A 22,056-nucleotide genomic window follows, 5' to 3' on the forward strand; every position below is an offset into this window, starting at 1 on the left:
GTCTCCCATACAAGGTGTCCTGGGAAGATGTCCCGAGGCGTCCCATTGGTCCTTTGTTTAACCCTTTCCTATTGGCTGTTGACCCCTTACCTGATGGTTTCTTTTGTGTGACCCTGAACTTGTGATTGGTCCCCTTTGACCTTCCTAAAAGCCTTATAAACCCCAACCCCACAATAAACTTCCTCTTTCGTCCGTCCCTCCCAGGTGGTCTGTGTGTGCTCCTTGCGGGGTCACCGGGCCACGTGCAGGGGTGGGGGGAAGGGCATTCACCTCGCAGGCAATGGGGCTGGAAGCATAAGGCCTGGAGGTCTCCCCTCTCCCTCAATTCGCCGTAAGAGCTGTATTAGAAAAAGCAGAATTGTATGGGTGAGGGTTTCTGGAATTAGTCTTACTGAGTGAGCTCTGCTCCTTAATTTTGTTTCATCTCATTGAATCAGTGTTTTCTAGCACGCCGTGCCCTGGAATGCTGCTGCTGAACCTCTTCCAGTTCTACTGCTGCATCTGTTCTCTCTCTCTCTGTTTTCTGGCTCCCTTCTCTTTCCTCCCTGTGTCCCTCCTTTACCTGTATGTTCTGGCAGCCACAAAGAGGGGCTCGTGTGGGTACATCTAGTGACATCCACTGTTCAGAGTACCTTCTGCACTTGCCCTCACCAGCAGGAAAGGGTGTGATTTGCCATCTGAGAAGCAGTGACCCCCTCCTCACCCTCACAGCAGTGGCAACTCTGCCTAAACGGTCCCTGACTGATGCTACCAAACCTGTGCTTACATACTGTCAGTGATGAAGATTCCTTCCAAGGGAACTGTATATAGTACAGCTGAGTAGTTTCTGGCTTGTAAGGTATTAAATAATATGGATATATATCTGAACATAGTAACTTCTAAGTTCTTGAAAATGTCCATGAATTCAAATTGACAGTGTAGAGTTGGTGAATTTATCATTTCTTAAGAGAGCAATTAAGGACATATAAATGTATAAACAGACAGTAATTTATCCAGGAACAGTTGGGGTTGTTTTTTTTGACTGATAATTGATGGCCATTAACAGTTGTCATTATGTTCTTTACACTTTTCTTCACTGTCTATTGTGCCTGTAACTGTGGAAAACAAAGGATTTTTATCCCTGTAGGTTATGTAAATCTCAAACAACTTGCCTTCATTTTCTTTCCTATACTATGAAGGCGAAGAGAGCCGATTACTGTTCACCTGTGAAGTTCTTACTCATTGATAATAAGGATAGCAGAAGAAGCCAAACAAAAATATTTTCTTTAATCAAATATGTACTCTTCATAGAGGAATGAAGCACCAGTGGTCATACTCAGACTGTCTACAATAGCTGCCTACTTAAGATGTGATGAGTACTTCTTGTGATGAATACTTCTGTCCATTTTGAAGTATGCTATCCAGTTGAAGTATGCTGAGATTGTATGTGATCTGAGTCAAATGGGCACTAAAGTTTTTAGGTGTCTAAATTGTAAGGCTGCTCTCCTACTCCGTGAAGTATAGTATAATCATCTAGATCCCAATTCAAAACCTGTGAGATAGATTTACAGTCCAAGTTTTCTTCTGGCAGTGCTTATGTCTGTTTATCACAGTAAAACTGTACAGAAACAAGCATTTTAACATAGAAGTTTGAACTGGGAACCTCAAGTGAATAGCCTTGATGGCCATCTAAATATGGATTTTCATCACCAAAAGCTGAGATATAATCTGGCCATAAAGCTGTATGGAGTAGGAGGCAATTTCATAACATGCTGACAAAATAGGGCTTGTCTGTTGGTTTCCCTGACACTGGATTAGTGAGGAAAGTAAGACATGGGTAGAAAGAGAAATCATGGTTGATATATCATGGTTGAGACAGGCCTAGAAATTACCAGCTCCTTGCTGCAGCATTGATTTTTGTGAAGCTGTTGCAGCTCAGTATAGGTAAATGATATCATAGGCTGATCCAATATTGCATGGTAGGAACAGATACTGTCCATACTGAAAACAGTATCAGGATGAGGACAAACCCTACACAAACCCTACACAAACCCTTTTGTACTCTTCCTTACTTTGACAACGTACCTGTGACTTCTTACAGGCTTACTTTATTTTTTTTCCCTTACTGCCATTTGTGAAACAGGTTCTACTTCAGAAAAGAGAAGTCCTATGAAAAGAGAAAGATCGCGTTCTCACGACTCTGCATCTTCATCTCTCTCTTCAAAAGCTTCCAGTAAGACCATAAGATCATCTCTATTAATTTAAATTTAGGACATAAAAGAGACCTTTTATTCAGTTTATTAGATAAATAAAAGGGATAATTCACTAAGGTTTTGATAAGGCCTATTTTAATCGGATCACTTAAGAGAACTAAAAAAAATAAGGACCAGACTTCTAAAATATAAGAAGTAGGATGTTTTCTTTTTTGAAAAATAATCATATAATGGTGTGCCTAAATCAGGTACTTCTTTAATATGTGACAGTGAGTTGTAAATCCTCAGTTACTACTGTGATAGCTGGATGTATTCACTGAAACTATGACAGTTTATGAAGAGGAAACATACCTCACATTTAAATTTTTTTTTTTTTTTGAATCTGAGGGACAATAAGCATGCTCCTTCTCCTTGGTATTTTTACCTCTTTGTTTTTGCTGTAGAATGTTCACTCATTAATTTTGCACTGTTTAAAAGCTCTTTTGGAGATGAATTATTTTTTGTACCATCAATTTCGTTTTAATCTGCAAACTGATGCAGAAAGCATGAGGCAATGTTGAGAACTACTACAGTTCTTTTGTCTGATGACCTCATTTCCTTACTTTTGATGGAGATAATATTAATTGAATTAAATAAAAGTGGGCAATATAAATTGTACCATAACTTCCTAGAAGTTGCAATGTTATGCAGCTTTTTAAAACATGTGGGGTTTTGTCAGTGCCAGATCTCATTGTAGCTTTCAACATGGTGACATGCATATTTGGCCCTTGATTTCTTTTCTACAGGCACAGTGGTGCTACAAAAGGAACAAAAGCTTGAAAACTTTGGATAAGCTCCATCACTTTAATTTTTAAAATGTTAAAGTTGGGCTACTCATAATTTCCACAGTGTCCATGTAGTCTTTGTAGTTAAAAACCATAAGGTAAAAATATACCACTTTTGGAATATCAGCAGTTATCTGTGGGCTGTATCTACATCACATATTCATGGCCAGCATTCGTGAGTTCAGTATGTTCTCTCAGCTGACCAAAAGCTGTATGAATGCAGTAATGCATTATGTCATACCAGGGACTTGAGAGCTGCCAAGTTTTATTAGATCAGACTAAGTGCTGCAGTGGCATAGAGATGAGTGTCAGAGCAGAGCTGACTGTTTTCAGATGTCTGTGTAGACATTTCTGTAGTCTAATGGGGTAATAGCCTGGGAATACTTAATTTCTTCAATTCATTTAAACAGTGGTTTCCGTAATTTTGTATTTGACTTGAGTGATGAAACTATCTGGTGAACACCTTAGGGAGGGAATGCATGAGGGAAACAGAGGCCAGGACAATCACTAGCATCTTTCCTATGCACTTTAAAAGCCACTTTCTGCATTGACATGAATACTCCAAACTAGTCCCATTATGGCTTCCTGTAAGAGAAAGGTAAAAGCAAGAAGAGGAACAGGATTGCAATGTTTGAGGGATGCTCTTATCTAGATGATTCTTTGTTGTGTTTTGTTTAACTATGGTGTTGACTAGCAGAGATAGTTGCACTGTGTTGAAATATAAATTTTCTTTTAGTCACAGCATTCTGCACTGAGTCATCTCCTCCTCAAGTCCTAAGCAACAGCACTGAAGAAACTACAAATAACTATGAAAGGCAGAAGCAGAAAGTAGACAAGGGGGCACAAACAACAATCAGCAAACACTTGCCACCGGTAACTGAACAGCTGGATATGAAACAAAACATAAAAAGTGCCCAAGTCTCCATCACCTCATCCTCCTCCTCACCTTTCTCCTCCTCTTCTTCCTCTTCTGCACCTACTCATAACTCCTTCATCCTACAGACCTCTCAATGCTCCATGACCAAAGCATCAAAACAGCCCCCCATAGTTTTCCTGCCCAAACTGGTTTATGACATCATTACATCTACAGACAGCAGTGGCCTTCCCAAATCCTCTTCCCTCTTGCCTTACCATTCTGTTATGTGGGCAAGTTCTTTCCGTCCTCTTATGAGTAAGATGATGACTTGCACAGAGCAGTCTCTGTACTACCGCCAATGGACGGTTCCCAAGCCAATCCATATGGACTACAACAATAGAAATGAGGGCAGAATGGACACCTTTCACCCAAGGAGGCTGCTGCTGAGTGGGCCACCACAGGTGTGTAGAAAGAACAAGGTATTATCATTGATTTATTTTGTTTAATTTTATCATAATTGCAGAAAAAAAAATTATTATTACTCATACTTGAAGGACCGTTTTTGGTTGAGAGCAAATTGCTTACACTGTATTTCCTAATCCATTCTAATTAAATAATCTTCCTTTCTTTACTGTTAGCCTGAGTTCAAAGGCAGAGAAGCTGTAGCAATGTTAATTTTCAGTCAGTCTCCATTATAATGTTTTAAAAGACAGTTTGCTCAAGAGATAGATTTTGTGTATAATTTCAGTTTGTTAAAGTTGAATATACATTTACATTTTAAATAAAGATCAAAGATCTTCACAAAACCACTTTCTTATGATTGATCTGAAGACGGCTGGGAGTTTGTAATTAAGTTATTTTCTCTGCTTCCTTTGCACAGGAAAGAGAAATAGAAGCTATTGTAAGTAATAAATGCAAGAAGGCCAGTTCAACATTAGCAGAGCCATATTTACAAGATGAGTAGCTGACCCAGGAGTCTTTAAATTACTTTGAAAAGATACATGGAAATGGGTCTAGTTCTAAGAAGTTCATTCTCTTCTAAATTCTCTAAGAATGTTCAGCACTAATCTCTGAGCAAAGTAACTCCTAGTTAAGTGCACATGTTACATGTTAAAGGTAATATTGTGTCTCTCATGTTTTACTGAAGTATGAAGCATTAAGATAGGAAGAGGCACCTGGTCTCCTGAGAGCAGATATGTTTCCTGTTAACTTCAGAAGACAAACGGGATAAATGCAAACCAAGACAAAGACTCATGTTTCCAGTTATTGTAACATCAACCCAAGAATTAATCTAAAGATAGTCAGTGATTTAACTTGCCACATGATCCACTCTTATAGGCCCATCCATGGCAAAAGGAAACTGCATATTACTGTTTGTTAAATGATTGTATTCCATTGTGTACCTAAATTGATGGTGCAGCAGAGTAGAAAGAGCATAAATGAGCTTTTCATATTGGGAATTCCTCCAGATGTTACTGTAATTCATAAAAGATTCCAGAAAATATTCTGGTGATCAGTCTTTTACTGTCCATTCCTTTGATCTAAATAGTTCATGTTTACCAAAGATTGAGGTATTATGTGATGAATAAACTGAATTTCATACTCAGCTGTAGCATAAAAATGAACACATTCTGGAGAGAGAAGTTCATTTTCATGTCAACAAAACCCCCACAGGCTGTGACAACTTCTGTTAAAATTTTATATGCATACACATCAAACTGCATAAAGATATTATTCCCAAAGCCACCCTAAATGTCCAGATTAACCAATAAGTAATTCAGAGACTTATGAGACCACACTGCACACCTGTGAAAAGGTTTTGATGTTTCACACACTGAGTACTTGCAATTTAACTAATTATAATTGAACAAGTGCCTTGTTTATTCACCATCTCCCTTCCAGGGTGTGATATTCACCACTTTTCACTATCAAATCTTTTTTTTTTTTTTCTCAAGTATGGAATAGGACTCCTGTTGACCCTCTGTACAGCAGTGATTTCAGCCTTGATAACAATTCTTTTACTTGAAACTCCATCTCTTTTTCATCTGTATCCACAATACAGGTTAATTCCTAGTGTTGCATTGGGTCCTACAGTTGGATCAGTTCTTAGAGAATGTTTTTCATATGTTTATTCATTTTATATTCCTTAGTTCTTTCTGAAGAAGATATCTGTTTCACAGAGAACAAATTCATACACATGAAAATAGGAGTATCATGTCTTCTTCCTAAACATAGAAATGTAGGGGTATATATTAACTTAATGGATTTTTCCATTTATTATTCCGTGGAAATTTCTAATTTATTTCCATTTTCATGGAAAAAACCAGAAACTTTGCTGCCTTTACTATTTTAAAGTACTAAAAACTCCCATAAACCAACCAAACAGCTGTAAAAGTATGTGGATTTTTTGTTGGTTTAAGGTATACAGTACTGTGTTTCTTCTGGGGAATGCTTACAATAAAATATGCAGGAATTAGGATTACCTTTGTCTTTTGGGGAAGAAATAAGTTTCCTTCCTGAAATAGGTTTTACTCATTACTTTTGATAATATTAACATTTTACATGGACTTAACATGTAGTGCATGAAGAAGTGTAGGCAAAAATGAAAACAGTTATTAGACACACCTGAGTGTTAGTAACATCTCAGCCAAAGTATAAGATTGCCATATTGTCATATCTATGGCTTGACGTCTAGTCCCCAGTGCACCCAAGCAAATGCCTATGTGGATCCTAAATTCATTAAAATATCTTTCTTAGAACATTCATCTTAAATTTCCCCAAACTGCAAATTGAGGTTTTGTACCTTTGGTTTTTAACTGAATGTTACAACTTAGAACTAGCATTTTCCTCAAGCATGGAAGCTGCCGGTGAGCACAGCTCAGTCCTGTGGCACCACATCCAGGGAATGAATAAGTGTGTCTTAAGACACTTCCTGACGAAGAAAACTGCTGCCCATATTATTTGGTTTTACTCTACTTTTATTAAAATCTTACTACAGTAGGCATATATACCATCCAGCTTATGTAAGGAAAATATTAGGGGAATATTTATTATCAGCTGTGTTTTAGAAGAATGTAGCACGTGGAAACAAGGAGAAGAGCCATCACCATTTGACCAGATGTCTGTGGATCATCAGCATGTTTTCTGCGAATCACCACTGATTCACAGACCACAGTTTGAAAACCACTGCCATGAACTGTCTCACCTGGAAATTAAAATAGAGAAGCCTTATGGAATTATTTCCCCTTTTTGCTGTATTTCTCCAAATGTGAAGACTGAAATCAGGTGATGCTTTATACCAACATGTAAGAATAGTAAAGTACTTCTACTGGTCCTGGTATCCAGTGTATGGAACAAGTTAAAAAAAAGAAAACTCATTGCTATTAGACCTGCTACAAGAGCACCTTTGGGTGTCACTTCCATGACAGTGTATGGAGGCATACATGTAATTTATCTGACAGACTATTTCTCTCTCAGGTTCTTAGACAGTTTGTTTTCACCTTATCTTTGATATCTATGGCAAGCAGAGTTCAGTGGTCAAAATCCCTGGAGAGCTTTCCCCTCCTCTTTGATAGAAAAACTAGACCTTCATACCTCTTGAATTTTCTACAGGAAGAATTTGAATTCATATTCCTTCCTCTTGCTACATCTACACTACTCTCTTCATGAACTTCAGGGTAAGCATATTCTTAGTATTTTATGGGCCAAATCATCCCTGGCACTAAGGATGAAAATAGAAAGAAAAAACCTAAATCTTTGCAGGCCCCAAATTCCTTAATTATCCTCAGTTTTCTGGGATTTTCTTCTTCCAAACCTGATTCATTAGATTTCTGTCTTCTAAGTTCAGGTAGAAACAAATTAGATGAATACTACCATTGTTTGGGAATATTTGCCCCCAAGTGCCTTTTCTTATAAAGCACTGAAGACTGCCATATATTTGAGGAACCTTTTTCTGGGAAGTAGAGCTGTCTGTTGTAGCAGTACCCCTCATGTACATTTTGTTTCAGGAGTTGTAAAAATACAGCCCAGTTCTAGGTTCCTTCAGTCTTTCAATCTGTTGGCAGCTTTGTTGTCTAGATCAACAACAGGATATGGGGAAAAACACCTTGCCCAGAACGCATCCTTACCAGTTACTGTCATTGTTAATATATCATGCTTTTTTAGCCTAGAGTCACTAATTAGGATCAGCAGAGCATTGTACTTGGCTTCCCTAAAGCCGTGTAAAGCTGCACACCAATCAGATATCCAATTTAAAATTTCATTTCAGATCCTCTGTTTGTTGCAGTTGGGAGATGGAGGATGGGCAGAGGGGCTTTATGCTTCAAAAGTGTGCATATCCTGCTTGTAGGATCTTTTTGCAGCTGCTTACAAAGCATAAACTCTCAAAAATGAGGTAGTGACAAATCATAGAATCATGGAATCATAGAATCAACCGGATTGAAAAAGACCTCTGAGACTGCCAAGTCCAACCCTTGATCCAACACTGCCGTGGTTACTAGACCATGGCACTAAGTGCCACATCCAGTCTCATCTTAAAAACCTCCAGGGATGGTGCAGTCTCATCTTAAAAGCCTCCAGGGATGGTGAATCCACCACCTCCCTGGGCAGCCCATTCCAATGGCTGATTACTCTCTCTGTAAAAAATTTCTTCCTAATATTCAACCTAAACCTCCCCTGGCACAGCTTAAGACCGTGCCCTCTTGTCTTAAAAGATTGTGCAGGGGCTCTTTGGAGAGGTGTGGAAGTTGTGTTTAACAGCTATTCAGTATTTTCAAACAAAGAAAGACTCTGCTATTCCATTTTGCCTAGAGATGATACACGTAGTAAACAGTGCAATTAATTTCAAAGGTGCATTTAGCTATCTGGGCAAGCTACAAATTCATTTGTTCAAAGTTCTTCTTTTCTGGAGTAACCACTGATTGTAAATGAGAAGGCATTTTTTTCACTTTCTTGTTAGAAATCTTCTCAAAATGACCTGGGAAAGGTGTTCTCTCTTTCACCAATTCATCTCTTCAGCAACAAATGCAAGCAAATGTGCAATTGAATGGAATTCAAATAGGAATGTGGCACGTGCTCAGCCTGATTTCTCTCCTGGCAGAGAAACATTCTGAAAACATGGAGAGATTCCTGAAAGTTTCCAACAGCTTTTTACATACAGTGTTGCTAATGTCTAACAGTTCATAAAGCTCACGGTACTGAATTGGAAACTTTTAATGTGGCAGATAATGAGATTGGGTAAGATGTGATGAATACAATAATATAAGTGCATATGTTTTAGTTTAATGGTTAGGGACTAGCAATTGTCATCCTGTGGTTTCCAGCATTTTTGACTCATCACCCCGCAGTTTTGCGTATACTTGAGTCAGTTGACTGCTGCCTTTCATCTAAGCACCATGTAGCAGTAGCCTCGTCGCTCCCACATACATCTTTGAAAACCACTGGCGAAGACTGCACCCCCAGGAAAAGAAAAATACATGATTTTGATAGAATAAAATTTTAATGGATATCAAAAAGAAAAAGTAAGGTTTTCAGCCTGTTATTCTGTTGACAATTCTACGTATATACTTCAAAAGATTGTGAATTAATTTTTACATAGATACCTGATATCAAGGGAACAGGTTGTATGTTTTTGACAGATGATCTCTCATTTGTTTGAAATCAGGGAACTGTTACTTTGTCAGGCCACCCTGTGTTTAATGAAATGATGATCAGAGGCACTTTAAAAGAGTATGTTCAGAAGGGAATATAAAGGTAATCTCAGATGTGAGAGAAAACAAATGGCAGTATTTTCTTTCTGTGCCTCAGGTGTAAAGATAAGATGGTTTTGTTTTAGCTCACCAACCAGTAGCCATTTCAGCCAAGTTTAGAACTTTGTTCCAGGCTCAGAAGAAAAACTCTCATTAGCCTCAATGGCTTTTACATAAAAACTGAAATTGCGAGTTAGAAACATCTGGTCCGTGGGCTGACTGTAGTCCATGCTATTATTTCCTCTATTCAAAGTCCCCTTTTTTTTCTGTGTTACTCCTGGATAACAGAGTGTGCTGCCATTTGACCCTCAACAGGGATAATGGTACCCTTATCCACCCTTTGCAAGCAACTGTTTAAAATGGTTTGTTAAGAACAACAGATAATGAACAAAACAAATGTTTGATCTCTTTCTTCGAATTCAAAGCCCCCCTTTCTCAAATGTTGAGAGAAGATGAAAATTTTGCTTGACATAGATAGAGAATGGTAACTTTAATACTTTATTTAGTAATGTAACAGCCTGTTCTTCTGACATGTCCTAGCAGTAATGGAAGTGAAACTGGGCTTTCAATTCAATAGTAATATAGATTTAATCCAAAATCTGATGCCACTTTGTGAAATTAGACAGTTGCAGCAGAATGTGTTGTAACTGATCTACGTTACCCTTCCCTGTACAGGCGACACACATACACACATACAGTCACGGTTTGTAAAGCTGTCTGCTTAGATATGGCCTTACTTACTTGATGTTATCATCAGCAAACTACATGTGAAAAACACAGAACAATCTATTGTGTAAATAATTGGCTGTGGCTTATAGCTTCCAGCAATACTCTTTAGTGTAATGAAGAAAATTTATGTAGTTTGTTGGTGGGGTGAAAAAGAAAGAAGTTATAATCTTAAGATAATTTTTTAAATGGACTTTTAAACGGTAATTTTAAAAGAGTGGAAGGGAAATAACATATTTTCAGCAAAGGAGATGGAACAACACAGTTTGCACATACCATGTCCTTCAGGAGTGGAAGTGGCCTGCACAAGATCTCCCAGAGATCCATGTCCCACTTTGCTCCTCAGGATAGTGTATTTCAGCAGCAGTCAGTGCACTGGTGAATCATATGAAAATGAAAAGGTTGAGGTAATTCTTTAATTATCTTGTAATTTGAGGAGGTTTTATTCAACATTTTAAGAGCTTGAATGGATTTTTTAAACGTTCATTGCCTATGTAGAAACTGTAACATCAGGAGAGAAAGTTATTGTCTGTGGGCCTGTAATTAGACCTGTTATATACAATGCATTTTCCAAACTAGACTCCTGCATAGGGAGAACAAAACTGCCCAACAGTAAGCATTTAATGTATGCCAAGGAATATACAAATACAGGGATCTGCAACCACTGAATAGTAATATTCAGTTTCGCTGCCATTTCCAGATATGTGGAAAAGTAACATGTAGAAAAATGAAAGTTTACTTTTGTATTTTCTAATTTATTTATTTACAGATAGGGAAAACAGGTGCCTATCTGCAGTTCCTCAGTATTTTGTCCCGAATGCTGATTAGACTGACAGAAGTGGATGTTTATGATGAAGAAGAAATCAATATTAGTAAGTTCCTGATATAAAAATATTCTGTAGACAATAGAACATTGTTACGCTAAATTCAAAAGTAGTTGTCTGTATATTCTATCCCCTTCAGCTTTGCAATTACTTTACATTATTGAATTATTGTAAGAAAAATTTTCTGTGATCTTCAACTGACACTTAAGAATATTTTATTATTTTACTAATCATTTAGAGTTTAGTCTTCCTCTCAGTAAGAAAACAACATACTTCTGTTTTGCTTGAGAAATGATCAACAGAATTTATGTATATTAAATGATATCCAGCCACTGAGATAGAATTGAAATGAACTTTTGTGGTAAAGTATATAAAAAGAATCAGTGAAATTCTGGCAGATTTATACCATGAGGAGTAATGCTATAGATTGTAAGTATGTAAGACTACATGAGGGAATAAAGTTTCTGCTCTCTAATAGCTAATTTTAGTCCAAACTTCCTTTATTTGCAGTGTACTACTCCCCTGTGTTTCCAGATGTATTTCTGTAACTAAGGGCTGGATTACACAGAAAAATACAGGTGATGTTTTATGGACTGTGTGTAATTCTGCACTAAATGTTTACCCACAGTCAGCTGTGTAGAATCTTAAGTAGGTGTTACCAGCCTGTGATCTGCCTCCATCAGAAGGTGTTCTGCGATTTTACTGAAGATGTTCAGTGATTTTACTGTGGGAATGTGCCTCAGCTCTTGTCTCTGAGGGCTTCTTGGGGCAGTACCCAGGAGTCTTCCTCCACAGTGAGCTGTGAAAGAGAAAGAGGCAGCTATCTCCCTAGGTTTATGGGAAAACCTGTGGAAAAAGTGGACCACCTGCTAGTGGAGAGGTTTGTGCAAGCAATGTTTTGTATTTTTGGTAGGATTTTAGAGAAAACTTGCAATCAGGACATGAAGATAAATTTTAAAAGGCAGAGTTGCATTGAGGTATGACGTACATTTTTGCAAAGGTGCACCTCTTGGTGCATAATAGTATTGCTTCAGCAGAATAATGAAAGAAAAAATGAAGCAGGAATAATAGACAAAGCAAAATCATCTATAGCAATATAAAGGGCTTTAAAATTTTATGAATTCTTACTTTTCAATAATATGATAGACATAAAAGAAGAATCTGATCAATACTACCATCAACCTGGAGATACGTGGCCAGATTTGGAGACATTTAAGAAGATGCCTTTTGACTACACTATCCATGATCCGAAATACGAAGATGCAAGTCTGATTTGTTCAAAGCTTCAGACTATAAACAACGAAGGTTAGAATTTTAAAAATCTAGATTGGTACACATATATGTATTTATTTGCTTTTAATATGAGAATCCTGTTAAACTTTCAAGCAGAGTTAAAATGTTAGAATTTCAGTTGACTAAGTAATAGTGAAAAAAGATTACAAGTTTGCCAGATGAAGTACCGGAGTATAAGCCTTATAAATGTTTTATGGAATATTATATGGGTAGTCTTTAATTTAAAAAGCTCTAATTCCATGTACATTTGTGTATTTGAATGGTTTTATATAGTAGCCTTGTCCTGCTTTGTAGCAATGAAATGACTTACGTGAGAAAAGTTAGTTATTCACTTAAAAGTGTTTATAGGTTTATTTTTTTAGGTTTTGGTCTAGTTTTGGAAAGCATGAGATGCATATGTCCAGATGTAGATTCCTGGAGTATAGAGGTGTGAATTAGTCCTCTGAATTATCCAGCTGGACATACACAAGCCCATAGGACTAGGTAGGATGTATCCAAATATGCTGAAGGAGATGACAGCATTGTTGTGAGGCTACTGTCTATTATTTTGAAAAGGTAACGGCAATTGGTGGAGGTTCCTGATAGCTGGAAAAAGGAAAATGCCATGCCCTTCCTCCACAGGACAGGGGGAGGACTGAAGCAATTACTCAGCCTACCCTCAGTCCTCAAAACAATTATGGAGCAAAATCTCCTGTAAGCCATGTCCAGACCTATGAAGGAGAGGAAAGAAACTGGGATCAGCTGGAATGGATCATCAGATGCAAATTGTGATTGGTAAACATGACTGCATTTTATGATGAGGTGACTGGCACTATGGACAGCAGTGGCTTTATCTTGACTTCAGCAAGGCTTTTGTCACTGTCTTCTATGATATCCATACAGGCAAAACTGGACGGAGGTGATTTGGATAGATGGATTTTAAAGTGAGTAGGAAATTAGCTGGACCACTGAATTTAAAATGTGAGGAGTGTCACCAATCTGACTGACAGCTGGATACTCGTGGCAATACTCAGAGACCGATAGGGAGACAAATACTGTTTAAGATTGCCATTAATAACCTGGCCAGAGGGACAGAATGCAATGTCAGCAAGTTCATGGATGGTACCAAGTTGGGGCAGGAGTCAATATGCAGGAAGGTAACACTGCTATTCAGAAAGACCTTGGCAGGCTGGAGAAGTGGAACCTTCAGGAATAAACCTCAGGAACAGGAACCTCATATAGTTCAACAAACATGCCCCTTGCACTTGGGATAGAATAATAATTTTTTTCAGCTGCACCAGCTTAAGGCCAACTCTGTAGATACCAGCTTTGATAAAGGTGATTTGATGGTCCTGATAGACAACAATTTGAACATGAGTCACCACTTCGCGATTGGGTTAATGGCTTAGTAATAATCTAGTAAGCAGGTCAAGGGGAGTGATTATTCTTCTGTGCATGGCACCTCTAAAACCACATCTGGGTATTCTGTCAAGTTTTTTGCTTGCCTGTGTGAGAAAGACATTGACATACAGAAGTGAGGCTAGTGGATAGCCACCAAGATGTGAAGAAAATTGCAGAAAATTGGGTTGATTTGGTCTGGAGAAGTCTAGCAGGGCCATCTGAATGCTGTCTTCAACTTCCTAATGGGAACTTAAAAACACACACTATTACAGATACACAGCATAAGGAGAAGAGACAACAGATACAAATTGCAACATGAGAAATTACAAGTAGATAGTATGAAAAATATTTCCAGAATAAAAGTGGTCAAACCATGGAACAGGTTGCCCAGAAAGATTATGAAAATTCCACTCTTAGTGATTTTCAAAACTTGACATGACAAGGAACAGCCTTGAACAACCTGATTTGATGCTGAAAATCTCAGTGAAAGGTGATGTAACAAAGTCCTTTTCAGCAGAAATTACACCTCATCTTCCTTCAGTCTCTCACAAAGGGGATCCTTTTAAAAGATATGGAAGTGAACTAAAGAGCAACATCACTAAATTGCCAAGTTCATGTCACATAATGTACAGTGATTTCTGTCACAGAATGGCAAATGTCATAAGGCTCTTTTTTACTATTTATTACTTTTGTAAGCATTCAACCAGTAATAGCAACAGCAACGATGATAATTTTAATAATCTGGCTTTGCTTACACATCAGCCTTATGTAAAATCTGTACCGGATTATCATGAATTCACAGATACATTTGTAGTTCCCTTTCTTGTACATAACAGTTTATAAACATACTATTCTCAGAATGAATTCACAGTTTGTTTTGTACATGTTTAATATGGCCATTTTTCCTAGAAGCTGACTACAATGACAGAAACAGTTTGTCACATTCTAGCCTTGAATATAAGTTGTTTCTTTTTTTTTAATAGACAGATCAATGAGCAGGAGACAGGAGGATATGTACACATGCCGTCAAACAACTAGGATGAGATTGTCCAAGTATGCAGCATATAACACCTACCATCACTGTGAACAGTGTCATCAGTATATGGGTTTCAATCCCAGGTACCAGGTAAAGATTTCCAGAAGTTACTTTGCAGATCAGAAACTGAAGCAGACACAACGCATACACAATTTGTGTACATTCACTGTATTAAAATTCGCTTGGAAATTGTACGTGTGTGTTAAAAACAGCTGATTTACAGAGTTTGTTATTTCTTGAGGTTTGCCTGCCTTGACCAGACTGCAGGTTTGGGGACATCAGAGGACTGATTCCTGCCTCATTTACACTAGTTTATTCAGTGCTGTAATCTATATATATATACTTACGAGTTAAAAGTACTTTCCCAGCAATCTTTTCCCACTGGGACTTGCTTGTATTTTCACCTGGGTAACTGTAACAGGTGCTACTTCTGATACAGGAGTAGTGCAGCATAGAATAGTCTATACGTAATATAGAACTTGTTATTACTCAGAGTAACCCTCTAATTTCCTGCCTCTTAGAGTGTGAGGAGGAAGTTGTCAGCAATGCAAATACTGGTTTTTATGTGTCAGTATTTTTAAAAAACAAAGAGTGGCCTGTAAGTATTGGTACCATCTGCAAGACAAAGCTGAAATAATGGTTTCAAAAGAGGGAACACTTTACTGTGGGGGTTTTTTAAGTGTAAGCTCTAGCCTGGGTGATATTGCTTAAGACCTATGAATAATGAAGTAAAATCTAACACCATACTGTAAGTGATTGTAATCTGTTTAGCAATGTTATAAATGTATATAACTACACCGAGACCTTGTAGTTGGACTCTAACTGGAATTATCCCATTTTTTCCCATCTTTAGCTTTACGAGTCTACTCTGCATGCATTTGCATTTTCCTATTCTATGCTGGGAGAAGAGATCCAGCTGCATTTTATCATTCCAAAATCAAAGGAGCATCATTTTGTCTTTAGCCAACCAGGAAGACAACTGGAAAGCATGAGGCTACCACTAGTCACAGATAAGGTAGATGGATAATTATATTTATCGTCATATATGGGAGAGAGATACCACCAATTCTTAAATTTGTTGAATTAGTATTCTTTATACTACTACTCCTGCTGTCAAGAGATAGTGAAGATGTCCTTATACTAAGCTCGTACCTTCTCCCAGAAGGGGACACATGAAGCAAAACTGTCTAGCCACCATGTTTCTTTATAAATAGCTTCTCTGTGACTAAAGGTCTTTCATTATGGGTTTAAGATGTTAAAGTGAGAATGGTTTCAGCAATGAACCTCGGAGACATTATTTTGTTTATTGTACCATTACTAAGAGGAAGCATTTTTCTTCTGTGGAGAAAGGCAGTGGGATATCCTTGTGCTTGGCTACACAGTCAGAACTGTGCACTGGGTCCTCATGGATTCTTTTCCTACTTCTGCCACTGACCTACTTTGAGGCTTTGCCAAAATAATTTATTCTTCCTTTGCTTCTTTTTCTGTTCACTTGCCCCCAAATAGTGTCTGCAATCTTGCTGCAAGATTGAAAAATGCTGGGGGATATATACCTATATTATTAAATCATTATAAAATGTTTTTCTTGATCTACTTTTCATGAACTCCACTGGCATCAAGTCCACCATTTTGTGGTTTGGCAGTTTTAAATCTGGAGTGCTTAATTGTGAGGACTTTAGCGAGACTCTGTAAAGAGGCACACTTTCATTCTGAGTCTTTAATGACGTTGCTAGGAACCAGGCTAAAAACAGTTTCCCAGACTGGAAAGTCCTGGATGTCTGTAGAAACAGATATCTGTACTACCAAGCTTGGAAACACCCAGTGAGTTTCAATGCCTTCAAGTTTAGGAGCTGGCCAGTCAGAAGAGTTTTGGAGTAAGGTGTTTCTTACTGTCTTATGTCATATGGAGCTAAATCCTTTTCCAGATCTAGCCTCCAGGTCCCTGTGCACTTGGCAGGTCAAGGTTAGCAGTCCTGTCCACTCCACCACACTCTCACCAGTTGAATAAGCTAAGTGATTGAGTTTTCTTTTTTCCAAGCTCTTACAAAAGTTGTTTATTTTCCTACCAAGGTAATTTAAAATGCGTGAGTTTGTACAGTGACAGTGAATCTGATTTATTCTCCTGAAGAATCTGTTTCTCTTTCTCTTTTCTCTCTCCAGGTTAATACAGAAACTCACACTTCTTTTTACTTACAGAGTGAAGATTACATAAAAAGCCCCACTTTTACTCCCACCACTGGTCGTCATGAACATGGACTTTTCAATTTATATCATGCAATGGATGGAGCCAGTCATTTGCATGTTTTAGTTGTTAAGGAATACGAAATGGCCATATATAAGAAGTATTGGCCCAACCACATCATGCTTGTTCTTCCAAGCATTTTCAACAGTGCAGGAGTAGGTAAGCATAACAAAAAGTTCTAAGAAACGTGGACACGCGACCTGAACCCTTGATGTGTTGTTAATCAACAGTGAAATGTAGATATACACCTTGTAACGAGCATGTCTGATCTGGAGATTTGGATTCCCTTTGGAGACAGTGGGTCACAGCTGAAGATGAAATTCACTTAATCCAGGTCACCTAAAGCAAGCTTGATGAATTGCACCCTAAAAATACTTACTCTCTTCTATGGACTTTAAAAGAAGTTGAGGGTGTTAACTCAAATGGAGTAACTGACTGTTTCCTCGTGGAAATAAGTTATGTACTGTTTCCATGGGCAGTGATGCACTGATTAGGTACATCCTTTAGGTAGGTTCTGCTAATATAACATCTGTGAAATATTCAGCCTTTTTCTTGTGCTGCTGGAAGAACTTATACACAACAGTAGTGACAAAAATTAAAAGTAGATCATTAGGGAAAATTCTCCGTATCATTTAGCTGGTCAGTCAGCATCTCTAGCTGTTTGCACTAAGAGATGCTAGTGGACCCAAATATCTGTCAGGTAAAAAGAATTAGTCACTAAACCCTTAAGACACTAGCAAAAAAGTCAGAGTTCATTTTGCATGTGCCTCAGTGTGGTTCTGTAAATCACTTTCTTGGCAAATGACAAAATAAGTTGGCTCTGGGGAGTGTTGGGGTGTTAAAATCTTCAGAGTGGTTTATACCCTTGTCTGCAGAAATGCTCACTTCAAAAGGCTTTCAAATTAAATGCTAACAATTTCTGCCCCTATTTTTAATCTGATGGTTATGTCCTTGGTTTCAGGTGCTGCACACTTCCTGATAAAAGAGTTGTCTTATCATAACCTGGAGCTCGAACGAAATAGGCAGGAGGAGCTGGGCATAAAACCCCAGGATATTTGGCCTTTCATTGTCATTTCAGATGACTCCTGTGTTATGTGGAATGCGGTGGAAGTTGATTGTTCAGGAGACAGGAAGAGGTAAATAGAGTAATACATGCTTTTTCAGCTGATCTTTTTTAACATTTCACTGCATATGATTTTGAAATTATGTTTGATATACTGCAACTTTTACCCTGTACAAGCAGAGAATTATATCTGCCTAATGAGAGTAGATATCCTAAATATCTGCCTTTGCATTGTACATAATGTAGTGCTTTTTATTTAGCCTGCTTTTCATTTCTGTCCCTTGAAGATTTATGTGCCCTGCAGCCGTTATTGTTTTGATTGACACTGGTTCAAGCTACAGTTACTTGGAATGCAGATTTCAGACTCTATAAACAATCCCTTATACACTGGACAAGCATGGACATTCACATGTACATTTTTCACTAGATTTTTCTAAGGAAGCTAGAAGACAATTCTGTGCAAATTGTGCAACTGATTTCCTGTGGCTCTTTCATCAGTCCCAGTCTGTGTGCCTCCTTTATGAGTTCCCCAAATCCCCAAACTAGTATTTTTGTTTTCATTACTTGGGAACATTGTTTGTACTAGGTATTTTTATCTATTCCCAGAATGGTGCTATGCAGGATTTACAGCAAACCTTCAGAGAGAATGAAACTCAGTGAAAACTGAGATTTATGGACTCTAGGAGTGGACTAGAAGGATCTCAATACTTTGTGCTTAAGTTATGTCACAAAGTCAGCAACCCTCCCAGATTCATTAGAATATTATCTAGGTAACTTTAAAAGCTTATATATCTGAGTGAATATTTTGAAAGATCTAGACTAAGTTTCAGATCTGTCATACCAGTCCCCGCCACATAAGCACCAGTTAATTTTAAGTTTTAAATAGAGAGAAAAAAAAATGCAGTAAACTAAGACAACACTGGAGTTATCTACTGGATATCATAACAACTTTTGACTGTTAATAATTGCTCTTCAGCTGAATGAGGTTCTGAATGTTCTCTATATACTTTAAAATTAACACATTTTCATAATTATTGTAGTGACTATACGTGGACTGAAAGGAATGTTTCCTTGAAGCAAATTCTACAACATATTGAAGCAACTCCCAATGTTACTCATTATGCCTTAATTGGGATGAGAAAATGGTCCAGTAAAACAAACAGTGCTGAGATCAAGGAACCGTTCTCCTGCTGCCATGTGCATGATTTCATTATGCTGAATGTGGATCTGACACAGAATGTACAGTATAACCAGAACAGGTAAGTGAATCTGCAGCACCTTTTGAATAGAGATAATGAACCAAGTAAATTTTTACAATGAACCAAGAATTTTTACAAAAGCTCTTGGTTTTTTAGGGAGGCCGTGAATGACATGCAGACAGATTTTGTTTTCTTGCTAGTGATCCTTCCCAGGTTGCCAGAAGTTGAAAAAAAGACATTAATTTCCATAGTTCCAAATAAAACAGTCATATTTGAATTACAGGGTAGATATACTCAACAGTGTGCCCTGAAGTATTGGTGGACTCCAAGTGACCTTTTGGTGAACACTTTACTTCCTCTCCTGCCCACTTATGTGCACTCCCTTCCAAATAAAACAGGGATGTATGGCTGAATGGTGCATAACCAAGTCTTGTTCTAACATATAGCTGGGCTTTTTACCCTGAGTAGCGCAACACTGGAGTGCACCACATGTGTGCTCATCAGAAAAATCAGAAGAAAAACATAAATAAATCTTGTTGACATTGGTGGTTGTTTCTCACATTCAGCTGTCTCAGAAATCCCACTTTTTCATTTATTGTGCCACATAAGACATATCTGATTATAATTTTGTCACACACAGCATCACCACAGTTACCAGAACAGTATTCACTAGGTACATCATCTCACAGAATTTTACTGATCTGTGTGAAATAGACTGTGGTTTTGGCCCTACTTTTGGGGGACAAGAATTTATTACAACAGAATGAAGTATATATCACTAGAATGGAATTCACTTGTCTAAAGATGGTCTTTAGGCAACTCAGAATATGCAGATGATGTCCATATGGGGCTGACAGGTCTGACATGAAAGCTACATGTGTTTTTCTGTAAGCTAAGTGGGACACCTCAGGTAATCTAAAATGGCTCTACACATCTAGACTTAGGTAACTGAACATCAGTCACTGTGCTTCTCAGAAGAACTCTTCTAACTCAGGAAGATACCTTTTGAAGTCCAAGTTTGCTTGGGACTGCAGGGAAGCATTCTGCTTTCATTATTCTGTGGATAAACAGATGATCTGTATTTCTATTGCCACCAGCCTGACACTTTAAAACAGCATTTTAAACTTGCTCCCACGTGTCTCCTAGTACAGAACTATGCTCCCAGGCTGCCTAACCGTATTGCTTTATGAAGCATTATGAAGGGCTAGGGGAGACAATGACAATAAAGCAAAGTGATATGAGTAGAGGCAGCAATGTTAAAATGTCAGGAATGCCAGATCACACTACCCATTTCCTGCCTGTTTCTTTAAACCACATGTGGCTCATCCTAATCCTCTGTGTGGGTGCTGTTGCGCCTGAAGCATCGTATGACATTCCAAGCTTGGGCTGGCAAGGAAAAAGGTATATTTTAAAACACAGAGACACTGACAGTCAGGGATACAAAATAGCCATGTAGGTAGATATTGCTAAGATCAAAGACAATTTTTTAAAACCCTATAATTAAATGCCATGTTTCTCACTGATATCAACTGTTGCACTAATTGCTCAGCTCTCTTAAATTAATGCCCTGGATGTCAATCCAGTGGTTCTGCACATCATCCTGTTTCCTTTCAAAATGGAGAACCACGTGTGAATTTTCCAAAGACAAGAGTATTTGAATTTAGTAAAAATTTTAGGAGTTTACCTTTTATTCTCTTCCATCATAATCTTTGAATGGGTCAGATTTAGATCATGGATGTTGGCCTCATTCTGCTTAATTTATTCCTATGTCTCAACAGTTCTCTTGTGTTAAGAAAAGACTCCTTGTCTTCAAATAGTTTTCATCTCTAACATAAAATGGCATTATTTCTGTAGAGGCACATTGAAAAAATTACTGGATATTCGTATTCTGATGGCAGAATGAGTAGTCAGATACTTATGTGTGTTTGACAAAGCAAATGTAGGGCCTCGTCCATTTCCTTGGAAGTTGAAGAAATTAATTTCCTTGACCTTATTTGGGGTAGTAACCTATGTAGCAATTTTCTATGACTGCATTATTGTAGTAAAAGGCAAAGAAAATATGTTAACTCCTAGGTATTTTCCTGACAATTTACTGCCTTTCCACTTTATGTTTTTGGTTCTTTCCCTCCCTAAGTGCTTCCCTCCCTCATTCTGATCTTCTTGAACTCATTCTAGCCTAGTTTATTTCTACAAAGCTGAAGCCTCTTTCCCTGACTGGTAGGCACTGGTGGAGGGTCAGTGTGTTTGACACCTGTCCCTTCTAGGGTGCTAATCAGACCTTGAGTGCTTGTATTTGTCAGCGTGTTACAAGAAACATTCCTCTGACCTACTATGATTTTATTCTTTCCAGATTTACATGTGATGATGTTGACTTCAACTTGCGTGTCCACAGTGCTGGCCTTCTCATCTGTCGGTTCAATCACTTCAATGTGATGAAAAAGCAAATTGCAGTAGGAGGACAACGATCCTTCCACATAAAGTCCAAGGTGGGAACTAAGACCTCTGATTCATTGTTGTTAAAATTCTGTTTTCCTTTTTTGTACCTTTTATCCAGGAGACCTGAGGTATTTTGGTGCATTTACTGTTGCCAGTAATGGGGTATGTCTGCCATGTAGGGCTTTTTTTAGTTATTTATTTATGAAATCCGCAATATTCTTGTAAAAAATGCACCTGT

General features: G+C 37.9%; 1 protein-coding gene across 6 annotated transcripts in view; it reads left to right on the forward strand.

Annotated features, from left to right (window-relative positions):
• The window catches only part of GREB1 (growth regulating estrogen receptor binding 1), a 94,016-nt gene that overhangs the window by 66,276 nt on the left and 5,684 nt on the right, over positions 1 to 22,056 (forward strand). For 5 of the 6 annotated variants that reach the window (XM_039386941.1, XM_039386942.1, XM_039386943.1 and 2 more), the window contains 10 exons: positions 2,123 to 2,212; positions 3,753 to 4,333; positions 11,115 to 11,217; positions 12,316 to 12,474; positions 14,826 to 14,968; positions 15,732 to 15,893; positions 17,075 to 17,279; positions 18,082 to 18,256; positions 19,224 to 19,442; positions 21,733 to 21,868. In XM_039386941.1, coding sequence (XP_039242875.1) covers positions 2,123 to 2,212; positions 3,753 to 4,333; positions 11,115 to 11,217; positions 12,316 to 12,474; positions 14,826 to 14,968; positions 15,732 to 15,893; positions 17,075 to 17,279; positions 18,082 to 18,256; positions 19,224 to 19,442; positions 21,733 to 21,868 — 1,973 coding nt within the window. The other variant, XM_039386944.1, reaches the window with a different exon arrangement.

Source organism: Pipra filicauda, unplaced genomic scaffold, assembly GCF_003945595.2.
Source record: "Pipra filicauda isolate LSUMZ 115617 unplaced genomic scaffold, ASM394559v2 scaffold518_size375886_pilon, whole genome shotgun sequence".
NCBI lineage: Eukaryota > Metazoa > Chordata > Aves > Passeriformes > Pipridae > Pipra > Pipra filicauda.